The sequence below is a fragment of the Budorcas taxicolor genome, chromosome 3, assembly GCF_023091745.1.
Source record: "Budorcas taxicolor isolate Tak-1 chromosome 3, Takin1.1, whole genome shotgun sequence".
NCBI lineage: Eukaryota > Metazoa > Chordata > Mammalia > Artiodactyla > Bovidae > Budorcas > Budorcas taxicolor.
The window spans coordinates 15,401,524-15,424,336 of record NC_068912.1 but is presented as its reverse complement, the minus strand read 5'-3'; the positions used below and the strand labels follow the sequence as shown (position 1 = coordinate 15,424,336).

Here is a 22,813-nt window from a genome sequence, read left to right as displayed (position 1 = left end):
AATGCTCGGTCACATACCTTTATTCCTTCCTTAGGAAATGCCATTCTCACAATAAAATACTACAAACCAAATAGTACCAAAGACCTACAATTTCATGACAGGAACTTATTATATCAGAATGTAATATCTTCCGTTCTCCCTTCCCAATCTGAGCAATAACTAATTACTCCATTTGCTTTCTCAGCAATTTAGAGTTATGTTCACCTGGAAAGAATCCATGCAGACCGGACTGGAAGCCAGCTCTTCATCTACTGCGTGCAACTTCTCCATGAAAGTACTATCCCTGGTCTGTTTGGGCTTTGGTGGGGGCGGAGGCCCCATGGGCACTACCTCAGCACTGATGTGCCTGATGGCAGGTGCGGTGACTTTCTCAGCCTAATTAAAAGAGGCAACTATGTTAAAAAATGAAAAGGGGGTGGGGAGGAAAAGTGGGAGAAAAAAAGAAGCAGGAAGAGAGAAGCACATCTCTCACATGCTAGTGATTTTTCTCTTCCCAGCCAGAGAGAGGTAAAAAAAAAAGCAAAGACACTGTCAAGTACATTAATCTAACAGGTTTCATCCTATTTCTAATGAAGCCAACAGGATGCTACTCAGGTTACTGAAAATGGGAAATAAATTAAAATAGCTTTAGAATATTAGAAAACACATACAGAAAAGAGAAGGGTAGAAGAAAAGAAACCCTGCCAGTCACTCATATTTGGACCCTTAACAAAAACTCAAACATCTCTCTCCCTGTCACTGAGTTCCAATTTTCTCTTAACCCTTCACTGACTTAAGGGACTTGGAAATTCAGTTATAACTAGTCACAAATACACGGAAGATAATGGCATGGTTACTGATCTTGAATCATGTTTGGCAAAAGGTGACAGCTCAGAATCACCATGGATAAGCTATCTATTTATACAGTTAAATAATCTACTTATAAGGTCTTTCTAATTGATCTTATTAGCATGGTATGGATTTACCTCTGATAATATGCCACTCTCCTCATCTGTTTCAGTCATCTCAGAAGACTGCCTCAATCGGGATTTCTTTGCCCCACGTGGAGATGAAGCAGTGCTTTCCACATCACTTTCCAATAAACTCTACAAAACAAATCCAGTTCACTTTCATATTTATGCCCCTACCTCATTCTACTGAGTCTGAAGTATCTCAATAGAATGAATCATAAAATATCAATCACTGAATTAGTCAGAGTAAAAGAATAAAATTTAAATAGAAGCTTAATTTTCTGAAGTAGGAACAGGGATCTGATCACTATACTCATCAATGTTGTAACCTCTGCAAAACTGTAAGGTACTGATTAAAACTCCTTTAACAAACAAGTCAAAGAACACATTTAAAAATAGACTTGTTACATAGCTATAATGAAAATGAAAAAACTACAGCCACAAGCAAACATAAAATCTCAAATGACTTGTGTTGAACCAAATTTTAAAAAGGCCACACAAAAGAATATATACACTACTGGTTCCATTTACATAAGTTTCAGAAACAATAAAAACCTGAACATAGTGTGTGGAGCTGTATATTTAGGTGATGTAACTAAAAAGATAAGCAAGGAAATTAAGTGAAAGTCGCTCAGTCGTGTCCGACTCTTTGTGACCCCATGGACTGTCACGGAGAGTCTTTGTGACTCCATGGAATTCTCCAGGCCAGAATACTGGAGTGGGTAGTCTTTCCCTTCTCCAGGGGATCTTCCCAACCCAGGGATCAAACCCAGGTCAAGCAAGGAAGTAACTACCAAAAAGTCAAGATAGTGGTTATCTGTAGGGGAAGAGAAGTGATTGTGGTAAGAGGTGTCTGGCAACATTACATTTAATGACTTTAAAGAAGTTTAATAAGGATTAGCTTTATAGTTATTCAAGCTGTATAGTTTTGTTTTATCCTATGCACAGTTCTACGTATTATATGTGTTATTATATTTCATAATACAAGACATGAAAAAAATCAAGGGAACATGAAAAGGAGTCATAGTCTTAGATTTATGTAAAGAAAAGAGTTGAAAAAAGTACTGTGTTTCAACCCTCTGTATAGAACAAGTGATATTACTCAAAAAGCAAAGTACAGTCTGCCTTGTGGAACCAAAAATTTTCTATATTACCGACTAACACTCACACAGGTAACCACTGACCTCTTCAGCAGTCTCATCTTCTTCTTCATCATCTGGCTGGTACTCTTCATCTGAGGAATCATCATCCTCAAGGTGGATATCCACAAACTGAGGAGGCTACATAACGTATAATTATAGAAATAAATAAATTGGTTAGAAAATATGAATCATATGTACTTGGAAAGTAAAAGGAAGAAAGCAGAGCAGGTAAAAAGAAATCCTGACAGCATAAGCAGCTAAAGCCAGCAATAAGAGTCAAGAGTTAAAAAAATTTCTACGAGCTTCCCTTGTGGCTCAGTGGTCAAGAATCCCCCTGCCAATGCAGGAGACACAGATTCGATCTCTGATCCAGGAAGAGCCCACACCCTGCAGCGCAATGAAGCCTGTGCGCCACAACTACTGAGTCTGAGCTCTAGAACCTGGGCTCCTCAACGAGAGAAGCCACTGCAATGAGAAGCCTGCACACCACGACTGGAGAGCAGCCCTCACTCTCCGCAACTAGAGAAGCCGTCGCAGCAAAGAACCAGCACAGCCAAAAATGAAATAATAAGTAAAAAACTTTAAAAAACAATTTTTAATTTCTAGCATGAGAATCAAACCTAAGAGTAACAGAACGGAAAAAACCAAAGCTGAAATTTAACTAAATATATAGGTCCAAAAAAAGTTAACAAATAAAAGGGTTTTGAGACTGATAAAGTCTTTCTTGAGAAAAATAGAATTACCTCTTCCAAATTTACCTTAATTTCATTGGCCTTCTTAATTGGTGAAATATTCCATGTTGGAATTACCTACCAACAAAGAATATAAATAGGTAAGTTCTCTTAACTAAAATGGACCGTTTTTCATTTTTACTTCTCTGCCATCACAAGGAGCCATGGGACTAACACGTAACTACAGTGATGTAGGGGTACTGATCTGCACGCGCAAATATTTGTCAAAGCTTGGCAGAAGAAAAGGAGAGACAAATCTCTTCCCACCATTAGTATTTCTGCCTTAACCTAATAAATATCTGTATTACCCATAAATGGACCAAGTGTCTGTCTTGCCTACTTTATATTACAGCTTGGGTTCACACAGAATAACGTGAAAACTATTTGTAAACAACCACAGTGCACAAATCTATGACATTATAGGCAATAGCAGCCATTTGTATCAATTAGTAATCAATCACACAAATTGTGATTTTTTTTTTTTAATCAATAACATAAAGCTACCGTAAGTATGCCTCCAAAAAGCCAGCCATGGAAAGTTCTTAGGGAAGGATTTAGGGATGAAGCATCAATTTGTACACAACTTCTTTTCAAAATAGTATAGGGAAAGAAAGAAGATATATATACACATAAAGCAAATATGGCAAAATTTCACAATTGTTAAGTCTAGATGGAATCTAGACTCACTCTAAAATTCTTTTAACTTTTTCTTAATTTTTAAAAAATAGAGTTGGTAGGGGGGAAAGTTTTTTAAAGAATCCTTTAAAATCTCTTCCATAACTCCTGACAAAATGCCATTAGAGTATGTAGTTGGAGTGTATAACTTCTTGACCATCTAATGGTGACCCAAACAAAATCATCAGGAGCAAACTCCAGCAGGTCATTAGGTTTTGTCTCTACAAGAATCCTCAGGTCCTCCATATCTTCTCAGCCCTGCTATGTTGCAGCTATTCATCTAGCTCTGTGTAGCCAGGCCCAATATAGGGTAAAGGGAGTAATGTGATTCAGGTCCACAGTTCGTCTCATGTTTGTTTTTAAACCAACAGATTTCCCTACTGCCAAATCCATCAGGAAGGAGTCAGTCTATTAAGTATTAAAAAGCAAGAGAAATGGACTTTAAACCTTGCTCCTCATACAAACTACAGTCTTGGGATGTCCACCTTCTATGCAACTATATACATGGTTGGTAAACATAATCTAGAGCCTGATTTGGATCTCCTTGGGTTTTTTTTTTTCCCAAGTCAAATATGGAATTAATGTTAATTTTATTCTATGTTAGGCAGACTTCATATAACTTCTGTATCACTGACGGCTGCTTTCATCATAGCTACCACATATTCATTTGTAATTATTTTCCCGAAGATGAAATTTCACTTTATGCAACCAGAGTTAGTCAATTAGATAGATATGATGTGATTGTCAAAAAAAGCCAATGCATGGGACTTCCCTTTGTGGTCCACTGGTTAAGAATCCACCTTCCAATGCAGAGGCCTCAGGTTCGATCCCTGGTTAGGGAACTAAGATCCTATGTACTGTGCAACTTGGCTAAAAAAAAATTTTTTTTAATTTGGGGGACATTTAGCAAGAAAAGAATGTTATGAGAAGATACACTAGCATTCTTCAACTAGAGGAAAGGTCATATGAAAGAGGAGCAGATATTTCCTCTACAGGGCTACAAGGAACAGAATCAGACAAACAGACAAAAACTATAATATGTATTTTGGGCCCAGGAGGCAAATCTTCCTTACTATCAGAGATAGAATGGACTCCCTCAGGACTATCTCCTGCCTTGTCACAAAAGGTCAGCACAAGTTGGACATGTGCTTGTTAAGCAGAAGAAAATACAGTCCCTAGCATCAAAGAGCTTGCTGTACTATATCAGAATGCTTCAAAAGTCTTCAAGTGGCTCTCATACCTTAGTATTCAACAATGCATATTCCTAGGCCCCACCCATGGGTCCCAATTCCTCAGTCTGAGGTGAGCCCCAAAATATGTATTTTTCAGTAAACACTCATGAGGGACCCATACTAGGGTGATCGTGATAAAACTGTTCCCTGAAACACAATTTGAAATATACTACCTTAATCACTTTGCCACATATCTCACAACATGAACAGGAAAACTGTCCTCGCTCACTGCTTTCAAACATTCCGAAAGTTATCTACCTAGCACTTCCCAAAAAGCAACTAAAGTAAAAATAAACTATGACAGTAATTTCATATATTCCATCTCCACATGTCTATTTGCCTTTTACAACTATTTCTTTAAGGAGGAAAACCTAGATCATAATAAATCTTTCCTACAGTTTTCTGCCCTACAAATAACCTGGAATTAGATAATATTAACAAAGCTAAATATACAACAAAGAAAAAACAGAACACCCACCACTCCTTTTTCCACCACTTCCTTCAGTTTAGAGCGTGTCATTTTGGGCTCCTAAGAAGGAAAATGAGAAGAAAATAGTCAATAAAAATCATGGAGTGACTGAGTTTGTCCCTAACTGTTACATTATTTACAGACTTCCAAATGACCTCCTTCCTGTACTTCGCCAGTTTACAGATAGCTCTGTCTCATGACACAAAAAGAACAAGAACTACTCACAAACATTGGCATATCTTCCGTCTCACTGATGGCTGCTTTCATCATAGCTACCACATGTTCATTTGTGATTACTTCCTGGAGAAAGAGGAAATTTCACTTTATGACACAAAGATGTATTATCCAGGTAATACTCATCTCTATGTAACTCTGCTAGATATATGCAGAGGATAAATGAGAGCCAGATACTCAAATGGCTTCCGATTAGGGGAAAGCAAGGCAACTGAAAGCAAAGGAGCAAGTTTTGGAGAGAAGCACGCAGCTTCCAACAATGTAGTAAGCAAATGGATCAACCTCACTAGCTGATACTAACAGGAATGGCACGCATAAAAAAAAAAAATTCTCCAGTTCACTGTCTGCTTAAGAGAAACAGTAATAAACAACAGCAGTCTTATAAATAGTTGTACTTCTACATGGCAAAGAAGAGAATTTGCTTATGTGCAAAGTACTGTAAACTGTTAACTGGGCATCTTTTCAGACATATCCACCCACAAGAGTAAGTCCACCTTGAACATTATCATCTCCCATTATCTTCCAATCTGCTAAATAAGAAACAATCAAATCAGTGGAAGGAAGCTGAGGAACAGTTTATCTTCCCAGTCAAGTTCTTTCACGTGTGTTCACATTTCAAACTTGTGCCAAATGCAAAGAGAGAGCTACCTTGAAATGCAGAATATTTTACCACCAGGAACTCATAAAGTTAGTAATTCACATACCAAGACTGCAACGTTTCCTGATTATATCCCTTTGCTTCCTGTGAAAGAGCTGTGCTCCCAATACACAACTGCCCCAGTCGCACTCACGTGAAGGATGTTCCGCACGTTGACTGCGGTCAGGTTGTGCTGCTTGGCGCCGTCCTCTAAGGTGCGGTCAAGCATGTCATCCAGCTTCAGGTCACAAGACAAAGTCCTTTCTTCTTGATCCCTTCCATCTCTTTTCCTCTTGGTACCCTTTTTCTTTTTTCGCCTTTTCTCATTTTCTTCACTGTCATGCTCTTCTGCAAATAAACCAAGAACATCACCAGAATACCAAAGCAACTGCTCCCAGAACACAACCCAAAAAGTCAACAGTGAAAGAAAAACCACCCGCCGGCTGTCTGGTCCTGGAATCAAAGAAGGCTGTGATGGAACAGCGGTGAGAGTGGCAGCTGTGGTAAGAACACAGTGGTAACACCCAACAGTCACTGAATACTCCTATTAGGTCAGGCATTCTTCCACACACTTTATACACACTACTTCACTTACTCCTCATCACAACCATACGAGGTAGGGACCGTTCTTTTCCCCACTGTACAGAGGAAAAAACTGAGGCAGAAAGATTAAGAAACTTTCCCAAGAGCTAATAATGACAAAGCCATGTTCTGAGGACAAGCACCTTAGCTCTAGAACTGTCTTAATTATTACTCTATACTGCCCAGATAATACATCAGAAATCCAGGGCTTATATCTCAGATCTACAACTTAACTGGGTTACCTTGGCAACAGATTCTTAATTTTTTTCTTTTGTAAAATACAGATATCTTCCCACCAGTGAAGCCATGCAGATTAAGTGAAATAATATCTGTCAAAGTGCCTTATAACCCATGAAATATTATATAAACATAATTTATCATTATTATTATATTACTGAGTTTAGAAAAGAGAAAAACAAGGAGCAAACCAATAAAAACATCCACTCTGAATCATATTAAAAAGAGTGGAGAGGATGAAGTACCTCTGTTCTACAAAAAAGGAGCACATATATAACCAGATAAAAGGAAAAGCTTCCTGATTATTCAGTCCAGTCACTCAGTCGTGTCCAACTCTTTGTGACCCCATGGACTGCAGCACGCCAGGCTTCCCTGTCCATCACCAACTCCCGGAGCTTGCTCAAACTCATGTCCATCAAGTTGGTGATGCCATCCAACCATCTTATCCTCTTGTCATCCCCTCTCCTCCTGCCTTCAATCTTTCCCAGCATCAGGGTCTTTTCCAATGAGTCAGTTCTTTGCATCAGGAGGCCGAAGTACTGGAGTTTCAGCTTCAGCATCAGTCCTTCCAATGAATATTCAGGACTGACTTTCTTCAGGGTTGACTGGTTTGATCTCCTTGCAGTCCAAGGGACTCTCAAGAGTCTTCTCCAACACCACCATCTGAAAGCATTAATTCTTCGGTGCTCAGCTTTCTTCATGGTCCAACTCTCACATCCATACATGACCACTGGAAAAACCATAGCTTTGACTAGACGGACCTTTGCTGGCAAAGTAATGTCTCTGCTTTTTAATGTGCTGTCGACGTTGGTCACAGCTTTTCTTCCAAAGAGAAGGTGTCTTTTTAATTTCATGGCTGCAGTCACCATCTGCAGTGATTTTGGAGCCCAAGAAAATAAAGCCTGTCACTGTTTCCATTGTTTCGCCAACTATTTGCCATGATGAAATGATGGGGCCAGATGCCATGGTCTTCATTTTTTGAATGTTGATCTTCATTTTTTGAATGTTGAGCTTTAAGCCAACTTTTTCACGCTCCTCTTTTACTTTCATCAAGAGGCTCTTTAGTTCTTCTTCACTTTCTGCCAGAAGGGTGTGTCATCTGCATATCTGAGGTTAGTGATATTTCTCCAGCAATCTTGATTCCAGCTGGTGCTTCATCCAGCCCAGCCTTTCACATGATGTACTCTGCATAGAAGTTAAACAAGCAAGGTGACAATATTTAGTCCTGACGTACTCCTTCCCCCATTTGGAACTAGTCTGTTGTTCCATGTCCAGTTTGAACTGTTGCTTCTTGACCTGCATAAAAATTTCTCAAGAGGCACACAAATTTCTCGTTAAGAATTTTCCAGTTTGTTGTTATCCATACAGTCAAAGGCTTTGGTGCAGTCGATAAAGCAGAAGTAGATGTTTTTCTAGAATTCTCTTGCTTTTTTATGATACAACGGATGTTGGCAATTTGATCTCTGGTTCCTCTGCCTTTTCCAAATCCAGCCTGAACATCTAAAAGTTCTTGGTTCACATACTGTTGAAGACTGGCTTGGAGAATTCCCGTAAATCTTGAGGTAGACTATCACACAATACCAAAATGAGGTCCTCATCTCTGAAACTTTTTGGTCTGCTACCGAATGAAAACAAGGGATTAGAGAAAATTAACATCAAGACAATCTTCTTGGTTTAAAAAGGTTTTATGATCTGCAGGCTGCACTCTGGCAATATTTATTCTGTGAAAATTAGTAACTTCAAACAACTGCTTTTCACTTATGAATATATATGAAGAATTTGATAAATGCTCATAACTTTCAATCCAATAATTCTTCTTAAGGAAATAACTACATATGTAATTACTGATCAAACTCTGGGAGATGCTGAAGGACGGGGAAGCCTGGCATGCTGCGGTCCCTGGGGTGGCAAAGAGTTGGACACAACTGAGCAACTGAACAACAACACACGTAAAGACAAATCGAGTTCTTTCTTTATCAACATCAATTACTTATGCAAAAACATGGAAAACACCTAAATACCAGCTGAAGAAAAGCACACAACCCGAAAGTTGCAAGTTATGTTTATTATCCTTACTGAGGACTACGGCCTTGAAGGCAGCCTCTCAGATGGCTCTGAGGAGCTGCACCACAGAAGTAAAGGAGAACCCAGGATATACAGAAGTTTTTGCTGGAAAAAAACAGATATGTAATTGAACATCAAAAGATTACTGCTAACTGCAAAAAATGACATCTCAAGTTAACGATTTTAGTGCTTTTCTATGTAAGGGAAGATGCAAGAGTTGTGGGTTCACTGGAGTTATTAGCAGTGCATCTCAACTATCGAGGCCCAGTATCCTTTTTCCTCTATCCTGAATTCCCCTCTGGGCACACCCTTGGGGTGAGGAGGGTGCTGCGGCTACAGTAGCTTGTGGGTTGAGAGTAAGAACATTCATTCTTTTTTTTTTAATTCATTCTTTACTGAAAAGGCAGGTACCACTTTTTGTGTGCACAGGCACTATGAAAAAAGAATGGTTAAGTGAAGTGGTACACCCATATACTGGACTGTAACTGAGTTATTAAAGAATGGACAGAATGGGCTTCATGCATGTATGCATGCCACCCACCTCCCCCTCATCTTTCAAGAGGCTTTTGGCTGCCTTGGCATGAAGGTCAGTTAGAACATCTCCCAAACACTAGGTTCAGTCCCTTTTATGTGAGCCTGGGGGGTGGCGTGGAGTGGACAACAAGTTAAAAATGACTACAAAGAATTTTTAATAATATAGAAAAAAACTGATAATGACTTCTAACAAACAAAAGGTAGAATTCACACATACACAACTTACATTTGTGTAACAAACTAAAATGGACTATCCTGAGGTACATCCCAACACAGTGATAGATGCAAAAGAAATATAAAACTCTAGAATGCATCAGAAGTGATAAAGTGATGCAGCTCTTTACTGATGGTCATTTGAGAAAGCAGCAAAAGGGGAATCATGTAGCATAATACACAACAAAACTTTCTAAAACCTTTCTATTCATATCTTTCCAAAGTCTTTCTTCTCACCTCATTTACCTCTTTTCTCCATAAACTCCAGAACTCCTCTCTCTCACCACTCTTAAATCTCCTCTTTGCTCTTCCCGTCCCTCTGGCATCCTTTCCCATGCAGACCAATCTAGCCAGTTCCTGGTTTCTGTAATCCCACCTTTCCCTCCTCATTTCATCAGCACTTAAAGACCCAGTAGATGCAGAAGACGACAAGGATTTCTGACACCTGAGGAAGTTTTGATCAGTTTCATATTCATAACCTATCAAGTTGTTAGTAACACTGTCAACTGCAAAACTAATTCAGGAGAAAAATGTTTGAAAGACACAAGTTAAAACTATTACTATTATACTAGAAATAATAAAGTATGTTATTAGCCAAAAAGTAACCTAATAACTAAAAATCTTCATTACAAAATTTAACCTACAAAATGTAACCAAAATTCATGAAAGACCAAAAAAAGAAAATTTACAATGGAAGCAGATAAAAATTTATAAAATTACATATAGACAGCTGATGAGTAATCAAATTATCCTTTAAAACAGTGCTTCTCAAACTGTGGCAAATCCACTGTAGACGCACATTTTTATAAAATAAGAATATAGCCACACTGTCAAATGTTTCAATTTTTACCATGTTACGAATGTCAGATTTTTAAAGTTTTACTCTCAGTTTCCATGAATTATTTGTTTCAAACCAGTAACAGTTCTCAACTAGCACTGGTTTTCAGACCACATTTTGAGAAATACTGCTTTAAAATACACACTGAAAAACATTTATTAACCCCAATAAAAATACAATAAAGACAAAAAAAATTAAAAGCACTGAGAAGAAAAGTTATCACAGGATTGAAATGGAAATAATAAAATTTACTACAGAAAATATTTTTTTAATGGAAAAAGGATTGGCGTTAACCATAACTCCCATTTAGAACAGTTATCTTACAAAAATCAAAGTAATGACTGTGGGGTAAGAACCACTCCAATTAACTACATCCTCCTAAATCACATCACACATATTTCTCCTCTGATTTTTGGTTTTAAGGCTGAGTTTAATAGGGAATGTGGGTCTATAAGGAAAATTTAATACATTCCAATACACTGCACAGACAATCCAAGAAAGAACAGATAATTCAATTACTTCTTACTCTGTTTTAGAACTAATCTTTTATTTTACTTTTAAAATACTGGGATACCACTGACTCAGAATTTTTATAAACTGAAATTAAAAAAATTTTTAAAGGAAGCTGCTCTATAAAAATCAGACTAAAGAAGGAAATCTAGTTTTTCCTTTTATGAGAAAGGTGGGATATGGCTAAAAAACAAGGTATTTGCTAAGGAGCAGATTTAATGAAGTAAGCAATAAACTGAAAGTAAATTTGCACTGTAAATGTACTGTAAAGCAGATGATGTCAATAAAAATATGGGTGGGTTCTATAATATCTGAATCATCAAAGCTGCTTTGGTGTATGAAAAAAGCCGCTTAACAGCCCTATCACACACCCAGGACTTCTGATTCTGGCCACAACAATGTATTTTTTATCAGATGAAACCTTCGTGCCAAAAACAACTGTGGAATTATATAAAACTATAAAATTACATTAAAGCAGAATAAAATATATACAACAGTTTGAAGGCACTGGGTAACAACCCCCACAGACATGATTTAAGGAGTTGTCATCCTTCAGAGAAGGGAAGCACATAAGGAGAATCCAAGCTGAAAGCAGCATTCTTGCTAAACTAAGTGATGAAACCCCAGAGGAGTCACTCACTAGAAATACAGGCCACCATCTAGAAATAAGTAGAAAGTTCAAACAAAGAAGTCTTAATATAGCATAAAACAAACACTAGGCTGAATTTTATTCACCCTCCAAAATTATCTGCCTGCTTGAAGAAAACATAATCATCTCTGGAGGAAGATAACACCAAAGCCTCTAGAATTTTTCACCCACATTGTCCACTATCCAATCAAAAATTACAGCACAGTAAAAACAGAACCAAAAGGCCAAAACACCAGGGGGTGGAGGGCGGTGACAGGCGACAGTAAAAACAAGAAAGAACTATGGGTGAGTCAGATACAGGAAAAGGGATTTTTAAATAATTATGATTAATACATTCAAGAAAATAAAGGAAACGATGGAGAATTTCACCAGAAATACAAAATCCACAGTGTTAAATTGGCATGAAAAATAAAGTAGACACAGCAAAACAAAGAACTAGTGAATTAGACTGCAGAACCCCAGAAACAGATGCATGAAGGAAAAAAGAAAAGAATGTGGAGAAAAATGAATATATACAGGAAAAAAATCTAACACACATGTAACTGGAATACCAGAAGAAAAGGAGGACAGAAATGATATTTTAAAATATTGACAAGGATTCTTTAAACTGAGAAAATATCGAATCTCAGATTCAAGTAACTCTACAATCCTAAAGAGATAAAAAGTGAAAACCCACTGGTGTTCAGAAGCTTCCCTGGTGACTCAGTGGCAGAGAATCTAACTGCCAGTGCAGGAGATCCAGATTCCATCCCTGGTCCGGGACGATCCCACGTGTCTCAGAGCAACTAAACCCCTGCACCACAACTACTGAGCCTGTGCTCCAGAGTCCGGGAGCACAACACCGAGCCCACGTGCTGCAGCTGCTGAAGCCTGAGGGCCTAGAGTCCATCTCTGCAGCAAGCCACCACAAGGAGAAACCCACTGTAACTAGAGAGTCGTCCCCACTCAGCACAACTAGAGAAAAGCCCACGCAGCAACAAAGACCCGGCACACCCAGAAATAAATAAGGAGATAAACCTTTGACGAAAAAGAAAAAAACAAGTATCATGGGGTTTAAAAGAAATGAAGAAGTAAAATACAGTATCAACACAAAAGGCAGAAACAGATATATGGAATGAAATTGTTTACAGTTCTTATACTGTTTGACGTGGTAAAAGTACTAATTTAAGACAGACTATACTAATTTCAAAGACTGTATATGTTAATCTATAGAGCAACATCTGAAAGAAAAATGAAGACAAAATTGGACTTCTCTCAGTAGGTAAGAATCTGCCCAACGCGATCCCACCCTTGGGCATATATGCACAGAAGAACATGGTCCAAAAGGATTCATGCACCCCAATTTCCATTGCAGCACTGTTTACAAAAGCCAAGACATGGAAGCAACCTAAATGCCCACCGAGAAACGATGAATAAGGAAGATGTGGAACATACATACAATGGAGTACTACCCACCCATCACAAAGAATGAAATACTGCCATTTGCAGCAGTAAGGATGGAACTAGAGCGTCATACTGAGCGAAGCAAACCAGACAAAGGACAAACATCTTATGATATTGCTTGTATGTGCAATTAAAACAAAACAGAACAACAATGATGCAAATGAACATGAACTTATGGTTACCAGTGGGGAAAGGTGGAGGGGAGGTATAGTTAGGGAGTTTGGGACTGACATGTACACATTGCTATATCTTAAATGGATGGGGACTTCCCTGGTAGTTCAATGACTAAGACTTCACACTCTCCATGCAGGGGGCCCTGGTTCGATTCCTGGTCAGGGAACTGACCATAGGCCACATGCCACACTAAAAGATCCTGCATACTGTAACAAAGATCAAAGATGCCCCAGGAGAACGGATACATGTGTATGTATGGCCGAGTTCCTTTGCTGTCCACCTGAAACTCCTACAACACTGCTAACTTGCTATGTTCCAATATAAAATTAAAACTTGAAAAAAGAAAGACTCCACATGTCACAGCTAAGACCCAGTGCAGTCAAGGAAGTAAATAAAAAAATTTTTTACTGGATAGGGTCTTCCTTGGTGGTCCAATAGTTAAGACTCCACATTTCCACTACAGCGGGCACAGGCTCAATCCCCGGTCAGGGTACAAAGATCCACACACGCTACAAAAAATAAAAAGATAACCAACAAGGACCTACTGCACATCATAACGGACTGCTCAGTATTACATAAAACCTTGGTGGGAAAAGAATTCGGAAAAGAACAGATACTTGTACATGTATAAATGAATCAATCTGTTGTACACCTGAATTAACACTGTTAATCAACTATACTCCAATATAAAATAAAAATTTAAAAAGAAAGCAAAAAAATTGGTTCTTTAAAAAGACTGATAAACCGCTAGGCAAACTTATCAACAAAAAAATAAGACACAAAAAGAGGACCATACTAAAATTAGAAATAAAAAGATGACCTCAATAAAAATCTTAAAAGACATTCCAAAATGAGTATTACAAACAACATTCTCAACATATTTGACAATTCAGAGAAAATGTACAAATTCCTTGAAAAACACAATTTACCAAAACTGAAACAAAAAGAAACAGGAAATCTAAATAATCCTATAATTATGAAAGAATTTAATCCAAAACGTAAAAGCCTTTTGACAAAACTCCAGGCCTAGCTAGCTTTCTTGGTTAACTCTTATAAAACATTTAAGAAAGAAATAACACCAGTCTTCTACAAACTCTTCCAGAGAATACATACTGATGAAAAATTTCCCAATTCATTTTATAAGGTCAGTATAATCCTAATACCAACACATGAAAAAGAAATTAAAGCCAATATCTTCCATAAACAAAGACACAAAAACCTCAGTATATTAGAAAATCTAATACATCATGACCAAACAGGTTTATCCATGAAATGCTAATTTGTTTTAACTTCAGAACCCAATCAATGTAGGGACTTTCCTGGTAGTCCAGTGGCTAAGACTCTGTCCTCCCAATACAGGGAAAATGGGTTCAATCCCTGGTCGGGGAACTAGAACCCACAGTGCAGCAACGGAGAGTTTGCATGCCACAACTAAAGATCCTGCATAACGCAACTAAGACCTGGGTGCAGCCAAATAAATGCATACTAAAAAAACCCCCCAAACAATCAATCTATGTTATTAGGCATATGTACATGAAAAAAGTTTTAAAATATGAAAGCTATATTGAATAGTACTGGTGAGAGTGGGCACCCTTGTCTTGTTTCTAGTTTTAGAGGAAATGCTTTCAGTTTTTCTCCATTGAGGATGTTTGTTGTGAGTTTGTCAGATATGGCTTTTATTTGTTGAGGTATGTTCCTTCTATGCCTACTTTCTGCAGAGTTTTTAGCATAAATGTGTGTTGAATTTTGTCAAAGGCTTTCTCTGCATCTATTCAGTAATCATATGGTTTTTATCTTTCAATTTATTAACATGGTGTATCACATTGACTGATTTGCAAATACTGAAGAATCCTTGCATCCCTGGAATAAAGCCCACTTGGGCATAATGAATGATCTTTTTAATATGTTGTTGGATTCTACTTGCCAGAATTTTGTTGAGGATTTTTGTATCTATGTTCATCAGTGATACTGGCTTGTAGTTTTCTTTATTTTGTGGCATCTCTGTCTGGTTTTGGTATCAGGGTATTGCTGGCCTCACAGAATGAGTTTGCGGATTTTCCTTCTTCTGCAATTTTTTGGAACACTTTGAGTAGGACAGGTGTTAGCTCTTCTCTAAATTTTTGGTACAGTTCCCCTGCGAAGCCATCTAGTCCTGGGCGTTTTGTTGGAGGTTTCTTGATTAGCCACAGCAGTCAGAGAAGAAATATAAATAAAAAGAACCCAGACTGCAAAAGAAGAAGTAAAACTCTCAGTTTGCAGATGACATAATTCTCTACATAGAAAACCCTAAAGATGCCACTAGAAAATTACTAGAGTTAACCAATGAACACAGTAAAATTGCAGGATATAAAATTAATACACAGAAATCCATTGCATCCCTATACATTAACAATGAAAAATCAGAAAGAGAAATTAAGGAAACAATCCCATTCGCCATTGCAACAAAAAGGATAAAATATTTAGGAATAAATTCACCAAAAGGAACAAAAGACTTGTATATAGAAAACTATAAAACACTGCTGAAAGAAATCAAAGATGACACAAATAGATGAAGAAATATACCGTGTTCTTGGATTGGAAAAATCAATATAGTGAAAATGAGTATACTACCCAAAGCAATCTATAGATTCAACACAATCTCTATCAAACTACCAACAGTATTTTTCACAGAACTAGAACAAATAATTTCACAATTGTATGCAAACACAAAAGACTTCAAATAGCCAAAGCAATCTTGAGAAGAAAATGAATTGGAGGAATCAACCTTCCTGACTTCAGACTATACTACAAAGCTACAGTAATCAAGAAAGTACGGTACTGGCACAAAGACAGAAATCTAGATCAATGGAACAAAATAGAAACTCCAGAGATAAATCCATGCACCTATGGACACCTTCGGAGAAGGCAATGGCACCCTACTCCAGTACTCTTGCCTGGAAAATCCCATGGATGGAGGAGCCTGCTAGGCTGCAGTCCATGGGGTTGTGAAGAGTCGGACACGACTGAGGGCCTTCACTTTCACTTTTCACTTTCATGCATTGGAGAAGGAAATGGCAACCCACTCCAGTGTTCTTGCCTGGAGAATCCCAGGGATGGGGGAGCCTAGTGGGCTTCTGTCTAAAGGGTCGCACAGAGTCAGACACAACTGAAGCGAATTAGCAGCAGCAGCAGCATGGACACCTTATCTTTGACAAATGAGGCAAAAATATACAATGGAGAAAAGACAGTCTCTTCAACAAGTGGTGCTGGGAAAACTGGTCAACTACATCTAAAAGAATGAAACTAGAACACTTTCTAACACCATATACAAAAATAAACTCAAAATGGATTAAAGACCTAAATGTAAGACCAGAAACTATAAAACTCTTAGGGGAAAACACAGGCAGAACACTCCCAGAAATAAATCACAGCAAGATCTTCTACGACCCACCTTGCAGAGTAATAAAAACAAGAATAAATAAACAGAACCTAATTAAACTTAAAAGCTTTTGCACAAGGAAGGAAACTATAAGCAAGGTGAAAAGACAACTTTCAGAATGAGAAAATAACAGCAAACAGAACAGACAAAGAAAGTGAAAATGAAAGTGAAATTGCTCAGTCGTGTCTGATTCTTTGCGACCCCATGGACTATAGCCAACCAGGTTCCTCCATTCATGGGATTTTCCAGGCAAAAATACCGCAGTGGGTTGCCATTTCCTTCTCCAGGAGATCTTCCCAACCCAGGGACTGAACCCAAGTCTCCCACATTGTAGGCAGACGCTTTACCATCTGAGCAACCAGGAGAATTAATAATAATCCCCAAAATATACAAGCAGCTCATGCAGCTCAGTATCAGAAAAACAAACAACACAATAAAAAGGTGGGCAAAAGAACTACACAGACATTTCTCCAAAAGAGATCTTCAGATGGCTAATAAACACACGAAAAGATGCTCAATTTCACTCATTATTAGAGAAATGCAAACCAAAACTACAATGAAGTATCAACACATGCCAGTCAGAATCAGTTCAGTTCAGTCGCTCAGTCATGTCTAACTCTTTGCGACCCCATGAACCGCAGCATGCCAGGCCTCCCTGTACATCACCAACTCCTGGAGTCTACCCAAACCCATGTCCATTGAGTCGGTGATGCCATCCAACCATCTCATCCTCTGTCGTCCCCTTCTCCTCCTGCCCTCAATCTTCCCCAGCATCAGGGTCTTTTCCAATGAGTCAGCTCTTCGCATCAGGTGGCCATAGTATTGGAGTTTCAGCCTCAACATCAGTCCTTCCAATAAACACCCAGGACTGATCTCCTTTAGGATGGACAGGTTGGATCTCCTTGCAGTCCAAGGGACTCTCAAGAGTCTTCTCCAATACCACAGTTCAAAAGCATCAATTCTTCGGTGCTCAGCTTTCTTCACAGTCCAACTCTCACATCCATACATGACCACTGGAAAAACCATACCCTTGACTAGATGGACCTTTGTTGACGAAGTAATGTCTCTGCTTTTGAATATGCTATCTAGGTTGGTCATAGCTTTCCTTCCAAGGAGTAAGCGTCTTTTAATTTCATGGCTGCAGTCACCATCTGCAATAATTTTGGAGCCCCCAAAAATAAAGTTTGGCACTGTTTCCACTGTTTCCCTATCTATTTCCCATGAAGTGATGGGACCGGATGCCATGATCTTAGTTTCTGAATGATGAACTTTAAGCCAACTTTTTCACTCTCCTCTTTCACTTTCATCAAGAGGCTTTTGAGTTCTTCACTTTCTGCCATAAGGGTGGTGTCATCTGCATATCTGAGGTAATTGATATTTCTCCCGGCAATCTTGATTCCAGCTTATGCTTCTTCCAGCCCAGCGTTTCTCATGATGTACTCTGCATATGTTAAATAAGCAGGGTGACAATATACAGCCTTGACGTACTACTTTTCCTATTTGGAACCAGCCTGTTGTTCCATGTCCAGTTCTAACTGTTGCTTCCTGACCTGCATACAGGTTTCTCAAGAGGCAGGTCAGGTGGTCTGGTATTCCCATCTCTTTCAGAATTTTCCACAGTTTATTGTGATCCACATAGTCAAAGGCTTTGGCATAGTCAATAAAGCAGAAATAGATGTTTCTCTGGAACTTTCTTGTTTTTTCAATGATAAAACAGATGTTGGCAATTTGATCTCTGGTTCCTCTGCCTTTCCTAAAACCAGCTTGAACATCTGGAAGTTCACAGTTCACATATTGCTGAAGCCTGGCTTGGAGAATTTTGAGCATTACTTTACTAGATGTGAGATGAGTGCAATTGTGCTGTAGTTTGAGCATTCTTTGGCATTGCCTTTCTTTGGGATTGGAATGAAAACTATCCTTTTCCAGTCCTGTGGCCACTGCTGAGTTTTCCAAATTTGCTGACATATTGAGTGCAGCACTTTCACAGCATCATCTTTCAGGATTTGAAATAGCTCAGCTGGAATTCCATCACCTCCACTAGCTTTGTTCATAGTGATGCTTCCTAAGGCCCACTTGACTTCACATTCCAGGATGTCTGGCTCTAGGTGAGTGATCACACCATCTCTTCTTGCTATTCTTTGGAACTCTGCATTCAAATGCTTGTCTTTCCTTTTCTCCTTTGCTTTTCGCTTCTCTTCTTTTCACAGCTATTTGTAAGGCCTCCTAAGACAGCCCTTTTGCTTTTTTGCACTTCTTTTTCTTGGGGATGGTCTTGATCACTGTCTCCTGAACAATGTCATGAACCTCTGGCCCATAGTTCATCAGGCACTCTGTCTATCAGATCTAGTCCCTTAAATCTATTTCTCACTTCCACTGTATAATCATAAGGGATTTGATTTAGGTCATATCTGAATGGTCTAGGGGTTTTCCCCACTTTTCTTCAATTTAAGTGTGAATCTGGCAATAAAGGGTTCATGATCTGAGCCACAGTCAGAATAGCCATCTTCAAAAGTCTACAAACAATAAATGCTGGAGAGGGTGTGGAGAAAGGGAATCTTACACTGTTGGTAAGGATGCAAACTGGTACAGCCACGATAGAGAACAGTGTGGAAAGTTGAAGTCACTCAGTCATGTCCGACTCTTTGTGACCCCATGGAATTCTCCAGGCCAGAATACTGGAGTGGGTAGCCTTCCCCTTCAACAGGGGATCTTCCCAACCCAGGGACTGAACCCAGGTCTCCTGCATTGCAGGCAGATTCTTTACCAAATGAGCCACAAAGGAAGTTCAAGAATACTGATGTGGGTACCCTATCCCTTCTCCAGCAGATCTTCCCAACCCAGGAATCCACCTGGGGTGCAGTGAAGGTAGGTTCTTTACCAACCGAGCTATCAGGGAAGCCCTAAGGAACACAAGGAGCTGGGCCTGCAGGGCACGGGGTGTGGAGCAACACACCCCATGTGGTGCCAGCAGAAACCCACAAGGTGAGGAAGGGGTAAGGAAGGCGATCACCAGGGGCCCACGGGACCTGCCCCGCCCATGGCAAGGAAGGCCAACTGCCCACGCTTGGTGCATGAGCTTGCAGTGAGCCACAGCGGAGGCGTGGAGGAACAAGGGGAGACCCCACCCTTCCCCACTAGGGGCCCTGGCACGTCCACCCAGCCAGGGGCAGGAGGCATTGTAGCCGGTCCAGATTTCTTAAAAAAACTGGAAACAGAACTGCCATAAGACCCAGAAACCCCACTGCTGGGCATACACCCAGAGGAAACCAGAACTGAAAAAGACAGATGTACCCCAATGTTCACTGCAGTATCATTTACAATAGCCAGGACATGGAAGCAACCTCGATGTCCACTGGCAGAAGAATGGAGAAGGAAGCTGTTGTACATACACACAGTGGAATATTAATCAGCTATAAAAAGGGATGCATTTGAGTCAGTCCTAATGAGGTGGATGAAACTGGAGCCTATTATATACAGTGAATGAAGTAAATCAGAAAGAGAAAGACAAATACTGTATATTAAAGTATATATATGGAACTTAGAAAAACAGTACGATCCTACATGCAGGGCAGCAAAGGAGACAGATACAAAGAACAGACTTTTGGATTCAGTGGGAGAAGGTAAGGGTGGGATGATTTGAGTGAAGAGCATTGAAACATGTATATTACCATATGTAAAACAGATGACCAGTGCAAGTTCAATGCATGAAGCAGGGCACCCAAAGCCAGTGCTCTGGGACAACCGAGAGGGATGGGGTGGGGAGGGAGGAGAGGAGGCGGTTTCAGAATAGGGGACACATGTAAACTGTGACTGATTCATGTTGGTTGATGTACGTACAGCAAAAAACTATCACAATATTGTGAAGTAGTTATCCTCCAATTAAAATTAATTAATTAATTAAAAAAAAAAAAAAACTATGAGAGCTAGGAACTTCCCTGGTGGGCCAGTGGTTAAGACTGCACTTCCAGAGCAGGGGGCACAGGAACTAAGATCCTAAATGCCATGTAGTGTGGCCAAAACATGTTGAATAAGTAAAAAAAAAAAAATTAATATAAATAAATAAAACATGTAGAGCTAAAACTGACAAGCCCAAAAGGAAATATAGATAAATATACAATTAAAGTTGGAGACTTCAATATGCCTTTCTCAATAACTGTCAGAATAGACCAAAAGAAAATCAGTAAAAATAGAGAAGACCTAACAATGCTATCAATCAACTTGACCTAACTGACATTTATAAAACAGTGTATCTCAAAACAAAAGAAAACATATTCTTCTCAAATACACAGGGAAGCGCTACCAATAAAGATTATATTGGGGCCACAAAATTAACCTCAATAAATATAAAAGTACTGAAATCATACAAAGTGTGACATGAACTCAAGGGAATTAAATTAGAAATCAGTAACAAAAAAATAACTGGAAAGTCTTCAAATATTTGGAAATGAAAGAACACATTTCTAAAAAGTTCCAGTGGATTTTTGTTTTACTATTATAGGCCTTATGGTACTCTATAACTATAAAAATTACATTTAAAAAATCAGGTTCTAAAACAACACAGAACAGGACTCCAGTTCAGTTCAGTTCAGTTCAGTCTCTCAGTTGTGTCCGACTCTTTGTAAGCTCACGGACTGCAGCACGCCAGGCTTCCCTGTCTCTAATCCTGTACAGAACTGCAATCCTGTACAGAAAATTCGAATGTGTGTCCCCCCAAAAGTCATACTCTGAAAGCCTTACCCCCAGTTTGGCTATATTTGGAAATGGGTCTTCTAAGGAAGTAATTAAAGTTAAATGAGTCCACAAGGTGAATCTCTGAGCCCAGAGGATAAGTGTCGTTATAAGAAGCGATATCAGAAGCTCACTCCCTCTCACACACATGCAAGGTAAAGGTCGTGTGAAGTTATACCGAGAAGGCAGCTGTCTACAAGAAGAAAGTTCTCATGAAAACTGAATTTACCAGCACCTAATACTGGACTTCCCAGGCTCCAGAACTGTGAGAAAATAAATTTCTGTTGTTTAAAAGGAAAACTGATACATCCTGTGGTATTATTAGAAAAATTTCAAATCAGTGACCTAAGCTAAGAAACCTAATTTAAGAAACTAGAAATAGACCAAATTAAACCCAAAACAAAAAAACAGAATAAAATAGTAGACAAGAGCAAAAACCAATGAAATAGAAAACAAAAAAGTAGAGAAATTAATGAAACCAAAACCTTGTTCTTTGAAGAAGTTCTAGCTAGAGTGATTAAGAGAAAGGTATAAATTAACAGCATCAGGAATAAAAGAACAGAAATCATTATAGATCCTGAAGACATTAAAAAGATGACAAAAGTGGTTAAGCATGTGCCTGCCAATGCAGGGGACACAAATTTGATCCCTGGTCCAGGAAGATACCACATGTCTCAGCAACAAGCCCATGAGCCACAACGACTGAGCCCGTGCTCTGGAGCCTGTGAGCTGCAACTATCGAGCCCACGGGCTGCAACTCCTGAAGTCCATGCACCTGCCTAGAGCCCAGGTTCTGCAGCAAGAGAAGCCCCTGCAATAACAAGCCCAGGCACCACAACTAAAGTAGCCCCTGCTCACTGCAACCTCAGAAAACTCGAAGCAGCAACAAAGACCCAGCACTGCCAAAAAATAAAGAAACAAATAAACCTGAAACAAAATAAAGATGACAAAAAAATAGTATCAAAAACTTTATACCAATAAATTCAACAACTTAGATGGAACAAACACCTTAAAAGACACCAACTGTCAAAGCTCATTCAAGAACAAATATATAATTAAATAGCCCTTTATCTGTTAAAGAAACTGAATTCATAATTAAAAACATCCTACAAAGAAAACTCCTGGCCCAGATGGCTTCATTGGTGCATTCAATAAAACATTTAAAGAAGAAATAAAACCTATTCACAAACTCTTCAAAAAACAAACAAAAACAAAAAAAACACACAGAAGAGGAAAGAACACTTTCCAACTCATTGTATGAGGTCAGCATTACCCTAATACCAAAACCAAAGACATTACAAGAAAACTAGACCAGACACATAAATCCTTAACAAAATATTAGCAAATCAAATC

At 38.9% G+C, this 22,813-nt stretch overlaps 1 protein-coding gene across 3 annotated transcripts in view; it reads right to left on the bottom strand.

Annotated features, from left to right (window-relative positions):
- Nucleotides 1-22,813, bottom strand: part of GON4L (gon-4 like) — a 140,449-nt gene that overhangs the window by 50,166 nt on the left and 67,470 nt on the right. For all 3 annotated transcript variants that reach the window (XM_052637631.1, XM_052637630.1, XM_052637629.1), the window contains exons 4-10: nt 6,225-6,418; nt 5,425-5,499; nt 5,209-5,259; nt 2,851-2,901; nt 2,135-2,230; nt 966-1,085; nt 205-375 (exon numbers count right to left, since the gene is read on the bottom strand). In XM_052637631.1, coding sequence (XP_052493591.1) covers nt 205-375; nt 966-1,085; nt 2,135-2,230; nt 2,851-2,901; nt 5,209-5,259; nt 5,425-5,499; nt 6,225-6,418 — 758 coding nt within the window. The remainder of the gene's footprint in view (nt 1-204; nt 376-965; nt 1,086-2,134; nt 2,231-2,850; nt 2,902-5,208; nt 5,260-5,424; nt 5,500-6,224; nt 6,419-22,813) is intronic.